This window comes from Leucoraja erinacea, chromosome 27 (assembly GCF_028641065.1).
Source record: "Leucoraja erinacea ecotype New England chromosome 27, Leri_hhj_1, whole genome shotgun sequence".
NCBI classification, from domain to species: Eukaryota; Metazoa; Chordata; class Chondrichthyes; order Rajiformes; family Rajidae; genus Leucoraja; species Leucoraja erinaceus.
Window position 1 is genome coordinate 15,000,448 of NC_073403.1, and position 25,784 is coordinate 15,026,231.

The 25,784-nt window shown below is 43.4% G+C and overlaps 1 protein-coding gene across 2 annotated transcripts; it reads right to left on the reverse strand.

The window, feature by feature from the left end:
* Nucleotides 1-1,503: 1,503 nt before the first annotated feature.
* On the reverse strand, nt 1,504-20,098 carry ghdc (GH3 domain containing). 2 transcript variants are annotated; one of them, XM_055657134.1, is made up of 8 exons: nt 19,911-20,098; nt 17,352-17,828; nt 12,855-13,467; nt 10,001-10,190; nt 7,218-7,289; nt 6,462-6,595; nt 3,478-3,566; nt 1,504-2,379 (listed from the first exon to the last, which is right to left on the reverse strand). In XM_055657134.1, the coding sequence occupies exons 1-8, from the start codon at nt 19,995-19,997 to the stop codon at nt 2,158-2,160; spliced, it is 1,884 nt and encodes a 627-aa protein (XP_055513109.1). In that variant the 5' UTR covers nt 19,998-20,098; the 3' UTR covers nt 1,504-2,157. The 2 variants fall into 2 exon arrangements, with proteins under 2 accessions (XP_055513109.1, XP_055513110.1); XM_055657135.1 differs by lacking the exon at nt 19,911-20,098 and adding an exon at nt 19,097-19,292.
* Between the last annotated feature and the right edge of the window lie 5,686 nt (nt 20,099-25,784).

Below are 25,784 nucleotides of genomic sequence, written 5' to 3' on the forward strand. Positions count from 1 at the left end.
ACCGTTCAATATGATCATGGCTGATCATCCAACTCAGTATCCCGTACCTGCCTTCTCTCCATACCCTCTGATCCCCTTAGCCACAAGGGCCACATCTAACTCCCTCTTAAATATAGCCAATGAACTGACCTCGACTACCCTCTGTGGCAGAGAGTTCCAGAGATTCACCACTCTCTGTGTGAAAAAAGTTCTTCTCATCTCGGTTTTAAAGGATTTCCCCCTTATCCTTAAGCTGTGACCCCTTGTCCTGGACTTCCCCAACATTGAGAGCAATCTTGCTGCATCTAGCCTGTCCAACCCCTTAAGAATTTTGTAAGTTTCTATAAGATCCCCTCTCAATCTCCTAAATTCTAGAGAGTATAAACCAAGTCTATCCAGTCTTTCTTCATAAGACAGTCCTGACATTCCAGGAATCAGTCTGGTGAACCTTCTCTGCACTCCCTCTATGGCAATAATGTCCTTCCTCAGATTTGGAGACCAAAACTGCACGCAATACTCCAGGTGTGGTCTCACCAAGACCCTGTAGAACTGCAGTAGAACCTCCCTGCTCCTATATTCAAATCCTTTTGCTATGTCTAACACAATAAGCGATCATTGTATGCATGTGTTAAGAGTCACTCAGTCACATGCAAACTTCTTGGATGTAGGGGTGTCCATAAGTCAGGCCTTTTTTTGGTTTAGAGTTATTGTGCAGAAGAAACAGACCCAACGCCAATCAGCATTAGTACACTACACACTAGTACTATCCTACACACTAGAGACAATTTACGATTTTTACCAAAGCCAAATTAATCTATAAACCGGTACATCTTTGGAGTGTGGGAGGAAACCAGAGCACCCGGAGAAAACCCACGCGATCATGGGGAGAACGTACAAACTCCGTACAGCCACATCTGTAGTCGGGAACGAACCCGGGCTTTAAGGCACTGTGTTACAGTGCCGCCCAAAGGCGTTTGTAAACCAGGGATGCTCAGCATCACATGGCAAAGAATCAAGGGTGAGTTTGGTGACCAAATGACTGTGCTTGGACATAGAAACATAGAAATTAGGTGCAGGAGTAGGCCATTCGGCCCTTCGAGCCTGCACCGCCATTTAATATGATCATGGCTGATCATCCAACTCAGTATCCCGTACCTGCCTTCTCTCCATACCCTCTGATCCCCTTGGCCACAAGGGCCACATCTAACTCCCTCTTAAATATAGCCAATGAACTGGCCTCAACTACCCTCTGTGGCAGAGAGTTCCAGAGATTCACCACTCTCTGTGTGAAAAAAGTTCTCCTCATCTCGGTTTTAAAGGATTTCCCCCTTATCCTTAAGCTGTGACCCCTTGTCCTGGACTTCCCCAACATCGGGAGCAATCTTCCTGCATCTAGCCTGTCCAACCCCTTAAGGATATTGTAAGTTTCTATAAGATCCCCTCTCAATCTCCTAAATTCTAGAGAGTATAAACCAAGTCTACCAGTCTTTCTTCATAAGACAGTCCTGACATCCCAGTTATCGAGCTGTGGCATTCCCACTGCAGTTGGATATATTGGAGCAGTAAAAATGAGGCTACAACACTATGTATGACAACCTTTACTGTTCAGGAATAGCCACATTCCCGGGCGAGCAGTTTGCAAGAGAAGAAATTTTAAAATCACATTGTACATGAATGTCAGCAAATCTAATCACTGAATGCATAAGTTTATTGACGTTAAAGCAGCTAATAAAAGCAATAATTATGCGTATGTGAGCCATGATTAGTTATATAATAATAATGGATTTTGCTGGAAGGATTATATCTCAGCTGCTTCCTGACCCTTTCAAACAGTGGCACCCTCACACAATGCACAAGGGCAGGAGATCCAATTCTACCCAGTGGATCCATATCACTGCAGAGGCCTCTCTATGAAGCTTCAGATTAGAGTACACACACACTGGCACAACGACCACGACTCTCCATCAGGGCGTTCCTTGCTCCTGTGGGGCTTGTAGAGCCTCATCTTCTCCCAAAATGATTCTCACAGAAGGGTAGAAAGAACATCAGTGAGTAAAGTCCAGTAAATGTCCTGTCTATCAGGGCCTGGTGATGTCTGACTCTAGATCAATGCTACGCCACAGAGGGGAATTAAGTCATATTAAAGCTCAAAGACGTCGAAGCAAATAAGCCACGGCTTCATGAAATTACTTTTCTTTGAATAAAATCCAAAAATTCTTTCTTCTTCAAGACACGAGGCATTTGGAACTGATTATGTGAAATGCCTGAATGTGCGACAATGAAGTCTGTTAGCTCCTTGAAGCTGCCCAGGGCCACGATGTGAACCCTCACTGGTCCAATGCTGCCTTTGCGTCGAAATGACTGATACACCGCTGAGTCTTCCTGAAGGCACTGGTCCAGCTGAAGGAGGTGGAAAAGAGAACCTCAGTAACTGGCAAGGTTGAAAAATCATTATAAGACATCTTTGTTTTTGATTAAAGCTGAACACAAAATAAATTTAAAATGGAATACAATGCACGTAAAAAGCGAATAGATAAATCCACTGCCAGTCAAAACAGAAGTTGGACTGTTAAGGGCCTGACCCACTTGGCCGTCATTTACCCGACAGGCCAGTAGTGACAGTCACGTGTGTCATCATGCGTCCGCGCTGCCGTCTGGAGCGCGTGACGTTACTTGACTATCCAGTTTATGATATTTACCCAGTTTATGATATTTATGGTGATTTTCTAAAATGTTCCAGTTTCTTGAGTGGTGCTAGCTATTGGAAAACTGCAGATGTAAAGCCCCTGTTCAAAAAAAGAGGTGAATGAAAAGTAGCAAGCTGCAGACCAAATTAATCTGTGGGAAGGAACTGCAGATGCTGGTTTAAATTGAAGATAGACACAAAATGCAGGAGTAACTCGGCGGGACAGGCAGCATCTCTGGAGAGAAGGAATGGATGATGTTTCAGTCTGAAGAAGGGTCTCGTCCCGAAACATCACCCATTCGACCCGAAACTTCACCCTGTCCCACTTGGCTGTCATTTACGCGATAGGCCGGTGGTGCGCGAAGATTTAGTGCAGCACGAAATCCTGGCGCTCTGCGCAATACGGCGCGCAACTCCACACTCCTCCACGCCACTCCATGCGCCCGTCCCGAGCTACCCACACACTACCAAAGGTTCAAAGGTTATTTTATTGGTCACATACACCTAGGTGTAGTGAAATGCTTCTTGCCAATGCAGCACAGAAAGAAAGAATATAGACATAACAGTAATAAAGGCATTTAAACATTAAAACATCCCCCCACAATGGTCCCCATTATGAGGGAAGGCACAAAGTTGCGTAAATGGCGCGCAAATGACAGCCAAGTGGGACAGGCCCTTTACTTGATATTTTGGGTGTTCGACATGGCTTCTATGATGATAATTCATCTAATTGCAGTCTGTCCAACCCAACAACCCTACTCTGAAATGAACACAATTCTCATCCACCAGGAAGAATGAGGAAGGAGTCTCACCTTGTAGCGCTGATCCTCTGACATGTTTCGCACTCCTTCTATCTCTACAAAAACCTCATAATGAAGATCTGAGCCGCCACACCATGATCCTGCAGGAAGAAAGGCAAAATATTTGTAAATTATTCAAAATTCAGCAGTTCATTTTCCATTGAAATTAGAGTTTTAATTTAAAGTCAGCCAATCACAGTTTCCGATCTCCCCACCATTGAAGGGATCTATAAGAGGCTCTGCATCAAGAAGGCAGCCAGCATTATCAAGGACCCATACCAACCTGACCACACTTTCATTTCAATCCTGCCATCAGGAAGAAGGTATAGGAGTCTGAAAACTAATGTCCAGGTTCAGGAGCAGCTTCTTCCAAAACACTATGTTGAACACTACAAACGCCAACTAAACTCTGAACTATGCGGGTTGCATGAGGGACTTTCAGCTGTTTTCTATTTGCACTATATTGTTTTTTTTTGTTTATTATGTTATCTAGTGTGGAGAGGCCATCAAATTGACAGAGGCAAAGATTCAGATTCAGATTCAATTTTAATTGTCATTGTCAGTGTACAGTAGAGACAACGAAATGCAGAGGCTCCGAGATTCAGGTTAGCTCTCTCAGGACAGGGCACTATTTCTAAAAAGTGCAGAGATGTATCCCTGATATCTTGGATAATAATTGGTCCCAGGCCCCAGGGCAGAAGTGTCCACGTGGCGGGGCTGGAAACTGGAAGTATCCTGAGCTAATTCTGCTACCGCCGTCATCTATTGCGACAGGTGAAGGCTCCCGCTGATTGCCGCCGGAAGCTTGCGTCCTTTTCAGGACAGACGATGACAGCAAGGTCAACATTTGTAGCAAGATGGACACGAAAGAAGAAGATTGTTCCCTATGTAATATTACCCAAACCAAACATTTGGATATTATCTCACTGTTTGCAGAACCTTGGGTATACATGACTTAGCTTATTTAAAATTCAAGTGCTCTAAGAGAAATTAAAAGCTACATTTATGACAACAATCTGCAGTTCAGGACAACATCATTATTCGAGTTTTCCCTCTAATTAAATGTGGGTTTTCCTGCCCGCATCCACCGATAACCCTTGTGTTTCTGGACAGACGATGCACATAATGGGCTGCCCTCCGAAAATCAACACCAAGCTTCATCCCCAGTGTTGAGGAAAGGATCAGATTACATGCAGCGCCTTAAACAAGGCTTTTGTTAAAATTAATGCACCATTTTTGATAAATTATACCATGGTCCAGGTGAAGAAAATTAACTCTTGAGCAAGGGAGCACACCAGTGCTACAAACACGGTGAGACCAAGTGTAGTAAAGCCAGGCGACGTGAAGACTATTCTGATGAAAGCTCAGCAATTGGAAACAACCTTTCACAGGCTTTGGATTACTGAATATTTCTAGAATATTTTGGTTTGAGATAGTGAAACTTCCATCTGGACGGCAGCTAAGCTCAGCTTGGGTTGACCCTGACTAATATCTCCATCCAATCTCCACATTTTTGGAGTAATTTTGGCTCCAATTTTGTTGTCGGGGACTGCTTCAACTTTATCGTAGTTGTTCACGCTAGATGTGATCATCTTGGATTTTGTTCAGGGTGGGTGGATTTATACACCTTTACAGTTTAGTTTATTGTCACATGTACTGAGGTGCAGTGAAAAGCTTTTGTTGCGTGCTATCCAGTCAGCAGAAAGACAATACATGATTACAATCGGGACATTTACAATGTACAGATACCTGATAAGAGAATAACGTTTAGTGCAAGGTAAAGCCAGCAAAGTCCGATCAAGGATAGTCCGTGGGTCACCAAGGAGGTAGATAGTAGTTCAGGACCGCTATCTGGTTGTGGTAGGATGATTCAGTTGCCTGATAACAGCTGGGAAGAAACTGTTCCTGAATCTGGAGGTGTGCGTTTTCACACTTCTGTACCTCTTACTGATGGAAGAGGGGATAAGAGGGAGTGGCCCGGGTGCAACTCGTCCTTGAATGTGCTGCTGGCCTTGCCAAGGCAACGGGCCCCAGCACATGTGTTAAAAGGCAAAAGATCAGCTTAATCACCCACTCCATCAGCCATTTTCCTTCCCAGTTCCTTAAATATTTGCACAGACAAATATCACAAAATACAGAGTCAGTGAAATGTGCATGTTACAAACACATTAAGCCTCAGGAATTTGTAGTCTCATAATGACATTCATTTCACTATCAAGATATCCAATGAGATTATTTTAAAGTGTGGTCAAAGATGCCAATTTGTATACAGCTATTCCCGTAAGTAGCAATGTGATAATGGAAAGATTATCCGTGGCAGTAATGTTGACTGAACACTTAGCATTTCTGCAGGACACCAGGGATAACTGCACTTCCCTGAAGTATTAACATGTTATCATTCAGATCCACCAAAGAATCCAGACAGCACAGAGGTGCAGCCGTGCCCCACCGTGCCAGGGAACCTCGGGTGCTGTCAGTGTGGAATGTGAATGTTCTCCCTGCAATCGAGTGGATTTCCTCTCGGTGTTTCCAGTTTCCTCCCACATCCCACAGCTGTGCAGCTTGGCGGATCCATTGTCCACTGTGAATTTCCACCAGTGCGTGGATGAGTGGTAGAATCCGGGGGAAATTGTTGAGAATGTGGAGAATAAAATGTAGGATTGGTGTGGGCTGGATGACTGCATGGACAAAAGTGGGCTGAAGGGCCTGGTTCCCTGAGACTCTGTGATAGGGCCTTGGTTTAACATGTCAGTTGACAGGCAGTGCAGTTTTCCTGAAGAATCGTGTTGGAACATGGGCCTGGGTTTCTGGACACAAGGCTTTGGACATGGGGCTGTAGTCGAGGACCTTCTGCCACTTGAGTGCTATCAAGCCGATGCCATCATCACAGATTAGACACGCGTTACCTTATAAAATCGGACGTGATAGATTCTCTGTAATTCAAGCATGCAATTGTAATCCCTTCAGCTTTAGCAAATAGTTTGACATCCACTCACCCAAAAGGCCACTCTCTACACAACAGTAATCATGAAGCACTGCTCCGGGCCACAGCTTCACAGCGTGCAGTAATGTTTGATGGAAGGCTGCCTCTGTGATTCTCTCGCCTCTAACGTTTAATGTCTGGCTTTGCCTGCGAAAGAGAAAAAAAACATCAATAGCACGGTGGCGCAGCGGTAGAGTTGCTGCCTTACAGCGCCAGAGACCCGAGTTCAATCCTGTCGGGTGGCTCTGTACGCTTTTCCCGTGACTGCTCTAGAAAGGAGATTGAGGGGGGATCTTAAAAAAAAAAAGGCTAGATGCAGCGTAGAGTTGGTGCCTTACAAGCGCCAGAGACCTTTAAAACCGAATGTTTTTTTTCACACAGAGAGTCTCTGACTACACAGAGGGTGCTGAGTTCATGTACGCTTTGGCCCCAGGGGGTGACCAGCTACTGAGTTGGATTTAGCCATCCAGGATGGCGGTCAGGCTCGTTTCCTCCCACCTACTCCAAAGTTTCTATGTACTCCAGGATGTTTTCGTCCCAAGTTAATTGGTTTGTAGATATTGGTGGTAAATGGTAAATTGTTCCTAGTGTGTGTAGGATAGCGTTAATGTGCAGGGATCGCTGGTCTGCGCGGACTTGGTGGGCCGAAGGGCCCATTTCCGCACTGTATCTTTAAACTTGACTAAATAACCAATTTTGAAGTTCAGCAAAACATTTTACGGGAAAACACAAAGAATAAATAAAAGGTGTTCAAAGGGAACGCACGCACCTGTACTGGAATTCAATCACTGGGCACTGATTGTGGAATGCTACCACCTTCACAATATCACCCAGCCGGTACCTGAAAGAATCAACAACATCACATGCTGAGAAGTATTGACGAGCCCCTCACCATTCAATGTTGTGCACAGTACATTACATGGAGCGGCACTGAGGTTGGCCGAAGGTTGTGCCTAGAAATCCCCAAATAACCAACTGCATCTCTCAGCTTCCAGAAACTTGGAAGCAACTCGATAAAATTGGATTTTATCACCCAGTGAGACACAGCGGAAACAGCAACTGAGCAGAACAGAGAAGCTGGGAAGACGTTCGTTTGCCAACTGATGTAGTTATCAGCAGAGGGTATTGGCAATACACTAGACTGCAATTCTGCCGCGTTTTACCTCACTGCCACCCCACTGCATAGCTTGGAATCTTATTTATCAATATGAACCAAATACTGCATCAAATCACCTCTCAATGCCCCCGCTCCAAGTAAAAACTCACAGCTTCCCCTGACTATTGATACTATTAAAATCACTCAGTCACAGCACTAATATACTGAATGATGCTTGCACGTCGCCACAGTGTTATAACGAGAAATGGGCAACTAATATAATTGTAGCAAAACCAGTGTGTTATAGAGACATTAGAAAAAGCAGATGCTGAAATCCTGAGTAAAACAACGAGTTGCTCGAGGATCTCAGCGGGTCAGGCCACATCTGTGGTGGGAAAGGGCAGATAACGTTTTGGGTCGGTCTCTGGAGAGAAGGAATGGAAGAATGGTCTCAACCCGAAACGTCAACAATTTCTTCTCTCCAGAGATGCTGCCTGTCCCGCTGAGATACTCCAGCATTTTGTGTCTATCTTCTGTCAGAGAGGAGTGAGAGTGTGTGTGTGTGTGTGTGTGTGTGTGTGTGTGTGTGTGTGTGTGTGTGTGTGTGTGTGTGTGTGTGTGTGTGTGTGTGTGTGTGTGGTAGGGCCACCCATGGCGGTAAGGTCGAGGGGGAGGACTCTGACAAAGAACTATCCAACCAAGACCTCAACGGTGGAACAGGCGGAGGATGATCGCACACTTTAATGGAGCGGCTGGGAAAGTGGATGAAGGCTGCAGCAGAAAAGGGTCTCCGGTCATCTTGGACCATGCCACTGGATCCTGACCCAGATCTGTGAAGAACCGTGTGGTGACTGTCTGTGCACCAGTCTCCCCACATTAAACAAAGTCACGCACAGGCATTCTATTCATGCATTCCGTTTCGAATTCTACACTCTATATCATACTGATTATGCTTGTTGTTCACACCAAAAGCTTTGCTGGTTAGATGATAATATTCTGAAGTACAAAATCAACATCACATTCACACGCGTTGGGCATGGCTGTTCCTGGAATGAGAGGCGCCTGCTCCTTAAACCCATCAGTTAGTTCAGAGCTCCACGCTGTGGTGATGTGTGGTAGTACAAGGACAAATGTCTAAGAGCAAATGTGAATGTGTGCAAACTCAACAAACATGGCAGCCAATCTTTGAGGTTCAAATAGCACAAAGTTATCTGGCATCGTACTTGGAAGAGCCAGGACCATAAAAGTTACAGAAAAGCACAACTCTGAAGATGTGTGAAGATTGAAATAAAAAATAGAAAGTGGTAGAAATACTTTGATTGGGCAACATCTACTGAGAGAGGGAAACAGGGTTAATATTTCAGGACAAAATAGTTAGCAGTTTCTGAATTGTACTATTGGTGGCTAATGGTTCCAAAGAGAATTGCCAGCAACAAGCTGTTTCCAGGTGAGCGGGAAGCAGACTCACATAGGTCCACTCTAAGCCCAGTACATGCCGAGTGATAGATGCTATAAAAAGACAAAGTGCTGGAGTAACTCAGCGGGTCAGGCCTGGGTCATGCCTCCAGCACTGTGTTGTTTTTACGTTAAAAAGCATGATGAATGTGAGGTTTTTAAAAAACACATATGCTTCTTGAAGTTTGTTGACCTATTGACCATCAACGAACTTCCATCCTCATTGCGAGGATGAAAAAAATAGCAGAGGGTAGAGAATAGGCAGCAGTGCCTGGCACTTGGCCACAGCATTGCAATGCCATCTAACAATTCAACCAATGCAACATTTTCTGTACTAATAATCCAGAATGACAAGCAGTACATAATATTCAGGCTGGATATTTTAACCTTTGCCTCGGATACAATTTTTGCAATGCATTAATATTAAAAAAAAGTAATCCTGTGAGATATGTGAGGCACGCATTTACACAGAACATTGAACAGTGCAGAACAGGAACAGATCCTTTGGTCCACAATATCCTTACGGAACATAATGTCAAATTTAACTAATCTCCTCTGCCTGCATGTGATCCATCTCCCTAGACTGATGGCATATCCATGTGTCTACTGAAATGCTTCTTAGACACCACTTCGTATCTGCTTCCACCACTATTCTTGGCAGCGCGTTCCAGGCACCCATCACTTTCTCTGTCAAAAAAAAACTTGCTCCACACATCTCCTTTAAACTTTGCTCCTCTCACCTTAAAGCTGTGCCCTCTAGTCTTCGACATTTCCACACTGCGAAAAAGATTCTGACTGTCTACCCTATCCATGCCTCTCATAACTTTATAAACTTCTTTCCCCCTTCAACCTCCGAAACTTCAGAGACAACAACCCAAGTTTGTCCAACCCCTCCTCATAGCTAATTACCTCATATCTAGGCAGCATTCTGGTAAACATTTTTGCATTCTCTCTAAAGTAACAATGTGTAAGTTTGCTTTGAGATATCTGATAATTTATACCTGTACAAACCAGATGCATTTGTGACAACCAGTTCATATAACTCGTTCTCCTTCACTTCTTCCATAAACAGTGTTTGTGGTTGTTCTTCTTCACAGAGGTTAACGGGGATAAATTCGTAAAACATTGACTGTGGGCAGAGAAGGTAATATCGTTCACTCCGTTCTGGCCACAGATTCACTCCAATGAGACCTAAGAAAGAGGTTCAAGATGTTTCAACAAACACACTCACATTTGTTTTAAGTGCCCTAGAGCTGGATCAGGGAAAATAAAGGAGCCAGTGTTCCAATTCCACATTGCTATTCAATGTTGGAATGTATGTGTGCGGACATGTGGGGCTGAGTATCAAGCTCCACTTGTGTAGTCTGTCAGCACTCACTAGCAACTTACTGCACCAGTAGCCAAATTGTCCAGTCAGTCCAGGAGACAGTTGTAAATGGTTTGTCTCATGCCAGGCTCACCTCATTTGGTTTAGTTGTGATGTTCATCGCTCATGAGCATAGGGCATGGGTTTAAGGTGAGATGGGTAGAGTCAAGAGGAACCCGAGGGGGAATATTTTCACTCAGAAGGTGGTGACTATATGGAATGAACTGCTACTAGAGCTGCAGATGCTAGTTTATACCGAAGATGGACTCAAAATGCTGGAGTGCTTCAGCGGGTTAGGCAGCATCTCTGGAGAAAACAAATAGGTGACGTTTCGAGTTGAGACCCTTCCATAAAAACATTTTTAGACAGGTAATTGGATAGAAAAGGTTTAGAGCTAAATGGGACTGGTTTAGAAGGGTATCCTGGACACATTGGGCTGAGGGGCCTGTTTCCATGCTGTACGACTCATTTTGAATTGTCATTTCAATTAAGACCATGGCCCATTGGTGTGGGTCTGACGTCACATGGTCCGAACAAGGTGGCAAATTCCTTCCCGGAAGGACACTAGAGAAACAGGTGCATTTTATAACAATTATGGCCTCCGTTACAAATAAGGTTATGCTTATTAAATTCCAGCTTTCTTCAGCATCATGAATACATTGGGAGATTTGAATTCACGCCTCCCTATGAAATTTCTCGTCGTCTGAATAGTCATCTAGTAATCTCACCAATGCTCACACAAGTTTCAGTTGATATTTAAAAAAATGAAAACCTGCCTCGGGATTGCCATTGGCCACACTAGACTAACACTAGAGGAAGAGTTTTGAAAAATTTAGTTTGATCTGGAAGTCTGAAGATTTCAAGACCAAATTTCCAAATAAAACTAGATGTTTTCAAAACTTAAACTAGTTTTGAACATCAGCGGCACATCACCACAGGAGCTCCTTTCATGAAGTTACACTAAAATCACAGTAGGGATTCAGGCTGTGAGGCCAATAGAATCGCTGCACCCACTGGAAAAAGCCTTTTGACCCACTTAATGCCTGACAGCTACGCTGATATTCCCCTGCACAATGGCAATGTCAGAATCATCAATGTGTCTCTGCCTCATGATATTACACTGCGCTGCCGGGCTACTCCTTCCGAAGGCGATTTTAGAATCGACCACATGGTCTTGGCTAGGTGGAAACAGGGGATCAGCAGCACAGGGGAGATAACAGGTCTCACTTAATGCTTTTAAGTCAGTAATTTAAACGTTTCAGAGGTCCGTTTACGATGGTCTGCACTCAGGTTAACCTGCTAGGTGGTAAAGGGACAAGGGAACCATCGAATAACCACAAGTGGCCATAACGTAGTAGGCCCAGACTGTGGAGAAAGGCCTTAACTGGAAGCATATTTAACCTCATGACTTTTTTTGGCATATTGTGAAGCTTTTACTTCTCTCTCGCTTCGCCGATGTCCTTCATCAGATTAGTGGAGTATCGGTGTCCATGTGAAACTGCAGTGAGATCTCATGACCAAAGTCACGCCTCACGTCACACCAACAAGTTTTAAAACTGGTTTAATAAACTAGTTATTACTTAATAACTTTGTTACTTTAATAGCAGGAGCGTAATGACTGAAAATCACCCTGTGATCCTGGGACATGATCAACATAATCATCTGCACTACTCAGCTACATTTCTGATATTCAAGCACCAAGCGCGAGGCGCGTGATGATGTGCATGGCACATGGAAGGAGAACGTTGACCAGAGCCAAGTTTATTAACCTGGATCCTCATTCAAAATCAACCAAGTTTTGGGTCGCTATTCTGTACGTGTGCTGTACGGAATTTCCACATTCTCCCAGTGACCATGTGGGTTTTCTCCAGGTGCTCCAGGTTCCCTCCCACACTCCAAAGACGTACAGGCTTAGGTTAATTGGCTTCTGTAATCTGTAAATTGTCTCTAGTGTGTGGAATAGCGCAAATATACGGGGTGATCGCATAGAAAATAGGTGCAGGAGTAGGCCATTCGGCCCTTCGAGCCTGCACCGCCATTCAATATGACCATGGCTGATCATCCAACTCAGTATCCCGTACCTGCCTTCTCTCCATATCCCCTGATCCCTTTAGCCACAAGGGCCACATCTAACTCCCTCTTAAATATAGCCAATGAACAGGCCTCAACTACGTTCTGTGGCAGAGAATTCCAGAGATTCACCACTGATCGGTGCAGACTCAGTGGGCCAAAGGACCTGTTTCCATGCTGTATCTCTAAAGTCTATTCCATATTAAGCTTGGTATTTCTCTCTCCCCTTGATGTATTTCTGCTTGTGGTGTGTGCTCTGTGTTAGAGATGCAATATAACTTCATATTCAGGATGGCACATTGTGTAGGCACATTGTGCTGAGCCCAGGAGCAGTTTGCCTCAGGTACCTATTAGTGGCTATCGGTAGAAATTTGAGAAGCAGTTGGGTTATCACACAAAGCCGCAAGAATCTCTATTACCTTCAGCAGCAGCATAGACAGGGGAGTAAGTCGGAACACCTTCACAGTAGAAGCGTTGCAGATTACTGCCATACAGTTCATTTGCACCAGAGTCCACAACGAGAACCAAGTTGAGATGGGGCCACACTCTGCGAGCTATTCCACGAAATCCACTCCCAAACTCCACGGCCAGTTCGTAGGCTCTTCGAGGATCAGGCTTTAACTGAGCATTTAACCTCAGGCGAATATCGTCAGCAACAGTGAGCGCGGGATTCACTCGTCCCAGGCGAATGTCCTCAACCAGTTGCTCCCACTGATGCTGCAGTAAAGCAAAGGTGTAATAAAGCACAGAGGCAAAGCTGGCCTCCAGTATTCCCAGTGAACGGTCCTTGAGTGCAAAGAGGAGATGAACGTACAGTGCTTCAGCTCCAGATGTGATCTCATATCCAGCCGCTGGTGTTGAATACGAACTCGACATATGTCTCGAAGCCACAGGTGAGACAGAGTAGGGGCCGATTGGAATACCCGATTCAGATTTTCTCCAGACGGGAGGATAGAAAAACATTGCTGTTCTCTGTAAATTTCTGGTCTGTGGGTAGGCATTAATCTTTGCACTAAAGCATGCGCCAAACCCCTGTAACATGGAGAAAAATCAATGTTAAAAGGCATTAACATAAAGCAGTGACACCAAATAGTTTCAATATGTCGGAGAAAGTACAATAGTTATTTCTGTAAAATGTGCTCATTGTACTAAATCTAGGAACCAACTTGCCTTTAAGGCATGGGTATAGTTGGCATGGATAAGCAGAGAGTAGAGTGATATGGATTATGTGCAGGCAGGTAAGAGTTGGTCTTAACAATATGTTCGGCACATACATTATGGGGCAAAATGCATGTTCTCATGCTGGACTGTTCTATGTTTAAGACTTACTTAGAAACGACATTCAGACTGAAAACCATACCAATCAGGAGAGCCAAAGAAGGTTATTTGCTTCCCCGGATGAGTACAACTCCAGCTACATCCAAACAACTCAGGTCAGAACACCATCCAACACCCAATTCATTGATTCCATTAGCCACACACCAGGGAGATGGTAGATGGCAGAAGCCAAGGCTTCTTAAGTAGCATTTCCCATTTCAGTCACCTCCAACACCGAGAAGGTCCAGGGAATGGCTGCTGCATTGGCCAGTCCCATTCATAGCCTTCCTCCCTGTCACACACTGTATTGTACCACCCATCCTTGTAGCCTGGCTCGCTCCACATGATCACCACCCCACCCCCCCCTCACCACCCCCGATCGCACTGCTCCAACCCACTGCTGCCAACAGCATTGCACGAGTGCACTCACCACATCAACCAAAATGTTGGCCTTGCCAAAGATCACTATGTCCTATTGCTTTGCGAAAAAAAGTTTATACATCAGAGCTGGCATTTATTAAACCAAGCTCTGGATCCTCTTTAACCATTCCGCCTTGTTATTTTAATCTTATTTTAATGCATTGCATGAAATGCGTTCAGCAGAAAACCTTTTGGTGTGATTAATGTCCCCTAATTTTGAGCCACACCCCAGTGGAAAGTTCAGCCATGGAGTAATAAATCACAGCACAATGCTCTCAATATATTCTTAATATTTCCAGTAAGATTTTAAATTATGAATATAATCAATACCTTCATATTGCAGCAATCCTTCAAAAAATTTCCAATATTTCATTATTAAGTTTTGTTGAGAATCAGATTTCATTACTTTGTATATTTATAGTTATCCTATTTGTTTACTGAGCAATCCTCAGACAGGTGATGCCCAAGTTATTCTATCAGGATGCAGAACAGACTCAACTGAGTCTTATGCCCCTGTCCCACTTAGGAAACCTGAACGGAAACCTCTGGAGACTTTGCGCCCCACCAAAGGTTTCCGTGCGGTTCTCGGAGGTTGCAGGTGGTTGCAGGTAGTGGAAGCAGGTAGGGAGACTGACAAAAACCTTCGGGAATCGCATGGAAACCTTGGGTGGGGCACAAAGTCTCCAGAGGTTTCCGTTCAGGTTTCCTAAGTGGGACGGGGGCATTACCCTGTGCATTTATGGCACCATGATTTACTGCATATGGAGCTGCCAAAAGTTTTGAAATGACTTGGTGCATTGTAATGCACAGTGACACCCTTACAGTGGCATGTTGGACAGAGCAAGCAGAATGAAGACTCTTCAACCCCGGGACAGAACTGTGGCTCTGCCCAAAACCAGGAAGGCAACTTGAAATCATGTACAGAATGCTGAAAAGCAAGATAAATGTGGACAGTAAAAACATTTTTTTTTTAAATTCATTAAACATCAACTAAATTCTTAAGAGATTATACAATTCTAACGTGGGAAAGCCACAATCTGCGAGGTTGTGTGCAGTGAACTATGACATAACCCATTGAAAATGTCTTCAGTGTCGTAGGTGGTTGCTATTTGTATACATTGTGTATGCAAGCAAAGAATCTCACTGTGCCTAGTCACATGTGACAATAAAGTATTCCTATTCCGATTCCTACCAAGGTCCCATCCATTTCCAGATATGACTGAGAAATTGTCGCAACTTCACGATCTTACCTGGATTGCAGTGACAAACACGTTGGTGAGATATCTTGACATCACACACAGGGGAGCTAGCTCCAAACTACCATTTCTATAATCTATGATGATTCATGCTAGTGCAAACTGTCAGAATTACACAAAGGCAACACTGTTGTCATATGTTATACATTTTTAACAACTGTCCAAGTTAGCAACATTGGTTTATATTTACTTTGTGAAAGGACATTCGCTTCTTTAAACCCCAACCTTTAAACTCTACAGAGGTATTGAGGTAAATCTCCACCATGTAAAGAATAACTTAGAGCTACACACTTGTAACAAGTACAGGTACAACTCACAAATGCGACTGGGCGCAGAGTCCCGTCACATGGAACTCACTTAGTTCATTTTCTCCAGTCTACCCTTCACCTTCTATGTGCAAACGTCCATCTTATTCTCCTTGCATCAGGTTGATTCACAAACTCTGGTGCTGGAAGACGAGGAAAGAAACATGGCTCCATTCCTTTCCCTACAGCCACTGTAAGCACTCTGAGCCTTTCTCCCTGCCCACCCTGAACACACATCCCCCTCTTCCAGCATTCGGCTAGTGCAAGAACACATTCCAGTTCCACAAGCCCACGTCCTCAGTCTTTTTCTTTTTACTATCATAAGGAATTTGTGAGAGATTTATGTATAATTTTATGTTTGTATGTGTTGTCCAAGTCCATGTGCCTGTGATGCTGCTGCAAGCAACACTTTCATTGTATCTGGCCCTCACAGACTCATGCACCTGACAGTAAACTCGACTCAGCTTGACCACATTCCCCACATATACACACCAAGTAGCTAGCTGAGCATGGGACCCAGAAATGAATGACTATCATGACAAGAAACCTCAAAAAGTATCATGGGAATCTGGGAAGAGGCTGGATTGAGGCTATGTCGCTCTTCCAGGGAGATGCTAAATGCATTTCGTTGTCTCTGTACTGTACACTGACAATGACAATTAAAATTGAATCTGAATCTGATTGATGGACAACTCAGATAGAAATCTTGAATAGTTATACCTGGAGCCAATCAGGCATCAAACACAAAGGTAGTTCACATTCATTTCCATAGCTCACTAAAGATGGCAATGTGACTAGATTGGGTGGTAAAGAAAACATGTGGTACGCCTTCGTTCATTGTTAGGGGCATTGAATATAAGAGTCAGGAGGTCATGTTGCAGTTCTATAGGATTTTGGTTAGGTAGCCTTGAGTATTTGTTCAGCTCTGCCCACCCCATTACAGGAAAGATGTGGGAACTTTTTGAGAGGGTGAAGAGGAGGTTTACCAGATTGCTCCCTGGTTTAGAAGGTTTCAGCTGCAGGGAGAGGTGGGATAGACTTGGATTGTTTTCTCTGGAACATCAGAGGTTGAGGGGAGACTTGATAGATGTATATAAGATGTATATATTTCAAGAGAGTTAGATCTAGCTCTTAGGGCTAAAGGAATCAAGGGATATGGGGAAAAAGCAGGAATGGGTTATTGATTTTAGATGATCAGCCATGATCATATTGAATGGCAGTGCTGGGCCGAAGGTCCAAATGGCCTACTCCTGCACCTATTTTTCTATAAAATTATGAGAGGAATAAATAGGGTTAGACACCCAGAATGGGAATGTCCAACACTACTAGGCACGGCTATACAGTAAGAGTGGAAAGTATATTGGTGATGCAGGGCATGCTTTATTTGCACAGAGGATTATGGGGGCTTGGAACCCATTGCCAGAGGTGGTGGTGGAGGCAGATGCGATAGTGGTGTTTAAGAGGCTTTTAAATAGGCACATGGAAGTGCAGGGAATAGAGGGATAAGGATCATGTGCACGCAGATGAGATGAGTTCAGATAGGCATCATGTTCGACACAGACATTGTGGGCCAAAGGGCCCGTTCCTGTGCTCTACTATATTCTATCACATGGAGTACCTGGTGTAAGTCATTCATCGCTGCCTGAATGCACAGCAAGAGAGCAGGAGCGCCGGACGTTCCAGAGGTCACAGTGAGGGCACTTGGTCTCCCGGGGATCAATATATTTTCTTCTCCTTTGCTGATTCTCTGGATGTAATCTGAATAATGATCATACTGAGTCAGGGGGTGAACACTGCAGAATGACAAGCGGTCTGTAACTTCGGAGAATCTGTACAATCTTCCATACTCGGTGCTTCTATCCCTGTGGATCCTGTGCAGCAGAGTCCTGTCCTGTAGGTGTTGGACATTCTTGGTGCTGTCTTCAAGTCTCCTTCTCTGCCGAAGGCTCAGGAAGCTCACGTACCTCTGAAACATGTATTGGTGCAAAAGGCTGAAGAAAGACCTCTTGTGGCCCTGTGACTTTCTGCAGACATCACGCCAGAGCAACAGCAAGATCCACAGGGCCAGGGGCACGAAGGCAGCAAAGAGCAGCATCTGTCAAGAGATCAGCACTATGAATACATCAATCTGTAGAAGAAAAACATTTCCCCACCAGTATCAACTTATGCTGTCTTATCTTCCCAGATGTCCCAGTGGATGAAGATGATTGATTGATTTGATTGAACAATAGATACAGCAAGGAAACAGGGCCTTTGGCGCACTGAGTCCATGCTGACCAATGATCACTTGTTCACATTAGTTCTATGTTATCCTAACTTTCACATCTCTCCTTGCATACTAATTGACCCACAAACCTGCATGTATTGGGGATGTGGGAGGAAAGCCGAACACCCTAAAGAAACCTACGTGGTCACGGGGAGAACCCCACATCAAACTGGAATAGGCTTGGGCATTTCTGATCTCTAATTTGCGAGTTCACCCACAATGTGGGAATGGTGTAGACCCAAGGTCAGATCTGATTCCTTCCGTTGTTACATTCACCATCAAGTTTACATGAGGGAATACCAAGCTTCGGGACTGCTCCAATTACCCCCTAGGTTACAGGGAAGGGGTGTGGGGAATTATATACGAGGTCACAACACAGGAATAGTCCATTCTTTCCCTGCTATCTCTTCCAAATGTCTTGCAATTACCTTGCATTGACAGTCCCAAATTTTGGCAGTGTAGTTCTCAGCGCGCTGTCTTATTTTTCATGATTCTAAACACTGGCATTTAAGAGGCACTTAGGCAGGTACATGAATGCCAAATGCTGGCAAATTGTACTAGCTTAGATGGGGTACCTTGGTCAGCACGGCTGGCTGGAGATGAAGGGACTGTTTCTGTGCTGAATGACACTATGAGTTGTCGCATCTCAATATCTGAACTTCTCTAATAGAATGAAATCAAATTGGTGATAGTACTGACTTTCCCCATGCTAAATAAACAGTGTCCTTGCTTTATTTGCCGCACCACTACTCTTTAACAGTCGCCCTATTAAAGTTTAAATTGGCTCATTATCTCTTTGTTCAAATTCTTCTGATACAAAATATAATTTAATTCGAATTTTTTTTTTTAAAAACAGCAACCGTGTCAACATGACTACTTTAAATTTGCAAACCCTAAATCCAGACTTCCTTTAGGGGTATTTGCTGAACCAAAATATATTTTCTTCACTTTTAATGGCACAAAATTAAACAACCAACTTCTAGTCACTGTTAACCCCACTCTACCCGGACAAACTTGTCCAAATCGCCCTGGACTTTATAAAGAAATTGCATAGATATGCAGCAGCACAGATCAGTCAATTAAAGTCGAAATATCACCTTCCTTTTTCTCCAGAGATGTTGCCTGATCTGCTGAGTTACTTCAGCATTTTGTGTCTATCTTCGAAATATCAGCGTACGTTTGTTTAAAATAAACAACAAATGCTACTTGGCCACAGATCCCAGCAGATATATACAGGAATCCACGTCTAAAGTGCACCCCTCAGACGCTGCTCAGGAGTTTCAGTTTCATTTGACAAGAGGCGGGTTCTCTGCTGTGTGGGGGTTGTCTGGCGTGTTTGTAATTGGTGGGTTTGTGGCCAAAGACTGCAAGCGCAGGGAAATAACATCCAGCTTGTTTAGGATTGTTAATCAACAGAGCGTTTTGAGACGAGTTTCCTGCATCATGTAGTTTAAGAGGGAACTGCAGATGCTGGAGAATCGAAGGTTACACAGAAAAGCTGGAGAAACTCAGCGGGTGCAGCAGCATCTATGGAGCGAAGGAAATAGGCAACGTTTCGGGCCGAAACCCAAGGGTTTCGGCCCGAAACGTTGCCTATTTCCTTCGCTCCACAGATGCTGCTGCACCCGCTGAGTTTCTCCAGCTTTTCTGTGTAACCTCCTGCATCATGTAGTTTTGTTTTGTTTTATTCTTTAAAACTTCGCTCGATTTGGCGTAACGTCCCCTCTAAATTTCAGGATTGGACAATTAATAATCAGTTCTGCGTGTTCGGGCGGGTCCCTGACTCGCACCAGACGGTGGAGAGTTCAGACGGCGCTCACCCCCCCACCCCCCACCTCCTAATCCCCACACCCCCCACCCCTCCCTCGCCCCCCACCGCCTCGCCGCCGTTAAAGCCGGGCTCTCTCTCACCTCGTTCCGCCCCCGGCAGCGTAGCCGACGCCGACGTGGAGGCTGGAGGCGGATCAGTACAACAGCGGCTGAGCTGACTGCTGCCATCCACGGGTTGCTTCTGTTCTGGGTCAGTGCGCTCTCCTCAACATTGTTTCCAAAGACTACACATGATGTGTTGAAAATCCTAACCTTCGTTTTATTGGATCCATCGAGTCAGACAGCAGGGAAACAGGCCTTCGGTCCAATTCGTCCAGGCCGACGTTAGCATATTGGATTAAAGATAGACACAAAATGCTGGAGCAACGCAGCGGGACAAGCAACATCTCTGGAGAGAAAGAATGCATTCCCTCCAGAGACGCTGCCTGTCCCGCTGAGTTATTCCAGCATTTTGTGTCTATCTTTGGTTTAAACCAACATCTGCAGTTCCTTCCTGCACACATAGCATTTTGGACTAGTTCCATTTGCCTACATCTGACCCATCGTCCACTGGGCCGTTTCTAATCAAGCACCTGTCAGAATATTATTATAATAAGATTATAGAAATCATAATAATCACTTCTAATTAATCATTTAAGCCCTCCAGCGGGGCAACATCCTTCTGTTTGTCCAAAGAAGGGTTTCGATCCAAAACATCACCTATTCCTTTTCCCCCCAGAAATGTTACCTGACCAGCTGAGTTACTCCAGCATTGTGTGTCTATCTTCTATGTAAACCAGCGTTTGCAGTTCTTTCCTGCACATCCTTCCAAGTCTCCTCTGCAATCTCACCAGTGCGACTATATTGTTCCTATGGTGGTGAGCAGAATTGCATACAATAATCCCAAGTGCAGTCACTCCAATGATTTGGGCAAATAACACATGAAGTCCCAACTCCTGTAGTCAATGTCACGGCAATGAAGGCAAGCATTCCATATGCTGTACCACTCTGTCTACCTCGGCTGCCGCTTTCAGATAATTATATTCTTGTACCCAAAAACCACTCTCTTCAACAACACTCTCCAGAGTTCTGCGACTTATTGCGTATGTCATGGGCAGGTATATGACATCAAGATGTCAAAGTTTGCTGGTAACACCAAAATAGGGGGAAGGCAAATTGCAATGAGGAAATTTCGACTCTGCAATAAGATATAGGTTGTGAGGGGGTAAAAACTTGGCAAATGAGTTTAATGCTTGAGAACAAGGTCATGTACTAGGTAAGACAAATCAAAATACATCTAATTTGTGTTCCTTTATGACCATGGATACAAATGAGGAAACTAGCTGTTATTTCTATGGCCCACTTGCTCTCCCTTACTGATACATTGTTTGTGTCCACCTTACTGAAACTCAGTGGTTACTCAATGGTTTTGTTATTCTCATGTGTACAAAGATACAATGAAATGCTTGTTCTGCATGTTATTCATCAAATTATACCTCTTCTGAAACAGTATGCAGAGCTGTTACAGCACCATCTTGCAGTTTCCAAATCTCTAAAGTCTGATCTAGGACAATAATGTAACAGCAAGCTTACGGGATTAATCAGTTTTGAAGCTACAGCCATGTACTGGAACATTTTTTCAAGGTAGAGTTATATTGCCTAACTGTTATTCTCTTCAGATGGAAAATGATAAAATGTGCCTCTGCTTGATAAATCGGTTTCTGGACAATTCTCAGGAACAGAATCCTATGTAACGCAAGAATACAGTGCTATATGAGCACTCTATAGGGTGATTTCACCAAATGTCAAATGAGCGTAGATCCCCCCTCACGTGACTGAAAATTTTAACTGGAGGACATATGTCACATCGGTACGTTAGTGAATGGGGAAACACGCAATTTCCCACCCGTTAAAAACATGGAAAACGGCCGATTTTTGAGCTGAAATTTTCTGTGCTAGTCGGGGTGACCGTGAAGCACAGCGACCTAAATTTTCAGGCAAAAAAAAAGATAGAAAGTAAGGTAATTACAAGAGGGAACTGAAGGTAGAAAGCAGTGGAAGTGAACAGCAAACATTTGCCGTGGAGATTTAAAGATCCAAAATATCGGGAATTATCGCGTTTGCTAGCTGAATTTCATCAAAAGTAAGTTAATAAGCCTTACTTTTGATGAAATTCAGCGAGCAAACGCGATAATTCCCGATATTTTGGATCTTTAAATCTCCACGGCAAATGTTTGCGTGTTTCCCCATTCACTAACATGTACCGATGTGACATATGTCCTCCAGTTAAAATTTTCGGTCACGTGAGGGGGGATCTACGCTCATTTGACATTTGGTGAAATCACCCTATTACACTAATTTCTAGCACAAGGATGTAATTCTATGGATCCTAATCTCATTGAAACATAGAAGATCCCAAGGGGCAACATGCAAGGAGGTCTTGAAATGTTTGCAATAGTGTGAAATCCCAAATGAGAAGTAGTTAAAAGAAAGTTGCACTGGGATTTCTTGCTGTGGATCATGAACCCAGAGGGTAATGCAGGCTGGATGGATCACAATAAAGTATTTAGAGGAGCAAGATATATTTCTTTAAATCAGAAGAGGGTTATGATTAAATTCAATGACAGGACAGGCTTGAGGGGCTAGGTGGCCTACACCTGCTCTTATTTACTTGGCTCAGGCATGGATGCCATTTTGGATAATCAATAGCAGTATGTTTGCATACAAATATCCACAATAAGTCTGCTGGCAGGCTTAACAGAATGAACAGTTTGTTTGTCACTAAATACAAAACTGTTTTAGAATAAGCAGTGAACCGTTTATTTGCAAAATGTTATAAATCCATGCAGCCATGGAAATATCAGATTGTAGAAACAAAAATAGCAGCACTTTGGTATTCAAAATCTACTGCAGGTAAATAGTTTCCTTATATTCTCGACTACCCGTGTACTTCACTATTTATCTTCATTCATATATTGTTTCAACAACTTGCATTTACTTTGCTCAACCACAATGGAACATCCTTAAGTGAGATTATTAAAATATTTGGCACAAATAAATCAAATTCCTGCCTGAATTAGGCCTCTGCTGCTCAATGCTAATGGTATATTAGTCAAATTTCACACAGCCCATCCTGCTCTGAAATGAAACCTAACCCTATACTCAGTCAACTGGATATGGCAAATTAAAAAAAAGAAAAATGAGAGCAGGGGTAGGCCATTCAGCCAGTGCCGCCATTCAATATGATCATGGCTGATTTAAAATCATTCCTGCTTTTTCCCCCATATCCCTTGATTCCTTTAGCCCGAAGAGCTAAATCTAACTCTCTTGAAAACATCCAGTGAATTGGTCTCCACTGCCTTCGAAGGGCCGAATGGCCTACTCCTGCACCTAATTTCTATGTTTCTATGACTGAGAATTCCACAGATTCACAACTCTCTGGGTTTCCTAATCTCAGTCCTAAATGGCCTACCACTTCTTTTTAAACTGTGACCCTGGTTCTGGACTCCCCCAACACCAGGAACATTTTTCTTGCATCTAGCCTGTACAATCCTTTAAGAATTTTATGTTTCTATAAGATCCCCCCTCAACCTAAATTCCAGTGAATACAAGCCCAGTCGACAGGGCCGTCTTAACAGCATTATAGGCCCCCGGGCAAAGCAGTACACTGGGGGGCCCTACACTTCCAGTTTCTTTATGCTGAATCAAATATACCGTCATGCACTTGTGATGTTCTTCTCCGTTTTCATGTTCTACAATAACGTTCTACAACACATAAATTAGCATGGGGCACCCTATGCTCGTGCGACCCCGGGCAACTGCCCAGCGTTCCCATGCGTTAAGACGGCCCTGCCAGTCGACCCATTCTTTCATCATATGACAGTCCCGCCATCCCTGGGAATTAACCTGGTGAACCTACGCTGCACACCCTCAATAACAATAATGTCCTTCCTCAGATTAGGAGACCAAAATTGCACACAATACTCCAGATGCAGTCTCACCAGGGCACTTTGTACAACTGCAGTAAGACCTCCTTGCTCCTAAACTCAAATCCTCTTGCAATGAAGGTCAACATGTCATTAGCTTTCTTCACTGACTGCTGTACCTGCATGCTTACTTTTCAAATCTCAACGACAGTCCGCTAGATCTCACAGATCATTTGCCCCAGTTCATCTTCCCCAGCTATTATCTGAGAATATACCAGAGAAAGCTGAAATATCACCCGATTGTGAAGCATCTTTGGCAGAGAAAGAGCTGATGTTTTGAATACTGCCCAACCTGGACTGTTTTTATTTCCAAACTCCAGCATCTGTGTTTTTCATTTTGTAGATAGATTGTAAGGTGACCACCATACTTGACCCATAGGCAAGCTTACAACCCCATTATATTTTTCATCATTTATCTAATCCATTCATTGTAACACCACCCTCCTCCGTGCCTGCCTGAGCACATCAGCTGATGAAACGCTCACTGACTGCGCTCATCTATACAGTGGTCTTCTGACTGTGCAGCATCTTTCCTGTCCTTATGCTAACCTAAATTGCATCAACTTCTTTTCAACCTGGACCCTTGTCCTCACTTACCATCGATAGGTAATTTTAAAACCTCATCTTTCTTTCCAATTCCTCTTGTGGCTTTAGTCTATTCACCTCACCATTTGCATAAGCACCCATTTCTCCACCATCGAGAGCCTTGTGTTTCCAGTGCAGCCCCTTGCGATGCCCAGTTTTCAGCATTGCATCATTTGCAGATTTGTCTTCAGTTGCCTTGTCACCAAATTTTCTAGCTGATTCAATCTCTATCTCCTACATTAAGGCTCTCGTTGAAACGCAACATTTTATCCAAACTTTAGATCAATCATCCTGATATCTCCAAAAACAAATGACATTAAATTCTATTTGACACTACAAAGCACCAAAAACGTTTTTAGGTGAACGGCACTATATTAGTGCATGTTGTTGTTTTGCCGGAAACGGAAATTGCATATACCCGATGTATTATGAAAATCTTGAATCTACCATTGTTCAAAACAAATATTAATAAAATAGATGCCAATTTGAACTATTTTCCCAGGTCAAACCAAGTGGATCAAATGTTAATGTCTCAGATGTGCTTGGATGAACACACAAAGGCTGGTATAATCAAACTTTTTTCCAAGGACTATGGCAAAATTACTTGGGCATAACACTGCCTGACGTTAGCTCATGAGTCATTGAGCTGTGTGTATCCTTGAATTATCAAGTACAAGGTGCAAAGCTTCCAACCGTTTACTTCAACAATGTCCATATATTGAAGACAAAGTGGCCCTAATCCCAACTAAATGGCTTGTAAAGAAAGAGCATCAATTTAATGAACCGAAGTCTTTTTATTAGAGTTTCGATTAAATTCATGAGTAACAGCCAGGATCAGATTAGACACTAAATCAGAATAATAAATCTTGATTTAAGGTCTTGTAAATCTAATATCCGAATTACTATTAACACAAACTTCAGTGATGTTGTATATATTTAGACGGTTCTAAATCATACTTTTATGTTGACAAACATAATTTCTTTGGCATCATTAATAACGTGAATTCTGCACGACTGCATTTGTATCTATACATCAGTAATCGGGACGTTTTGTCACACAACATTGCCAACAAATCAGAAATATTTAAAATTATGTCTATAAAATGCTCATTGAAATAAAATAACCAGTTAGATTAAACAATTCGTGATATGTTAGTGATGACAAAAACAGTTGGGGATATATAATTTAATTCTTGACATTTTTATAATCACATTTTATCAATGAAAGTTCATCGCAGCAAAGTTAGGTTAAGAACCAGGTAAAGATGACTGAAGGTCAAAATAAATCTGATCTGATCTGACTGAGCATTTTGAAAGATAAAATGTTTTAAGATAAGATTGCAATTCTTCAAAATTCAAAGCAAGCCAAAATTACACAGAACATGATGTTGCTGTCTCAGTTAAT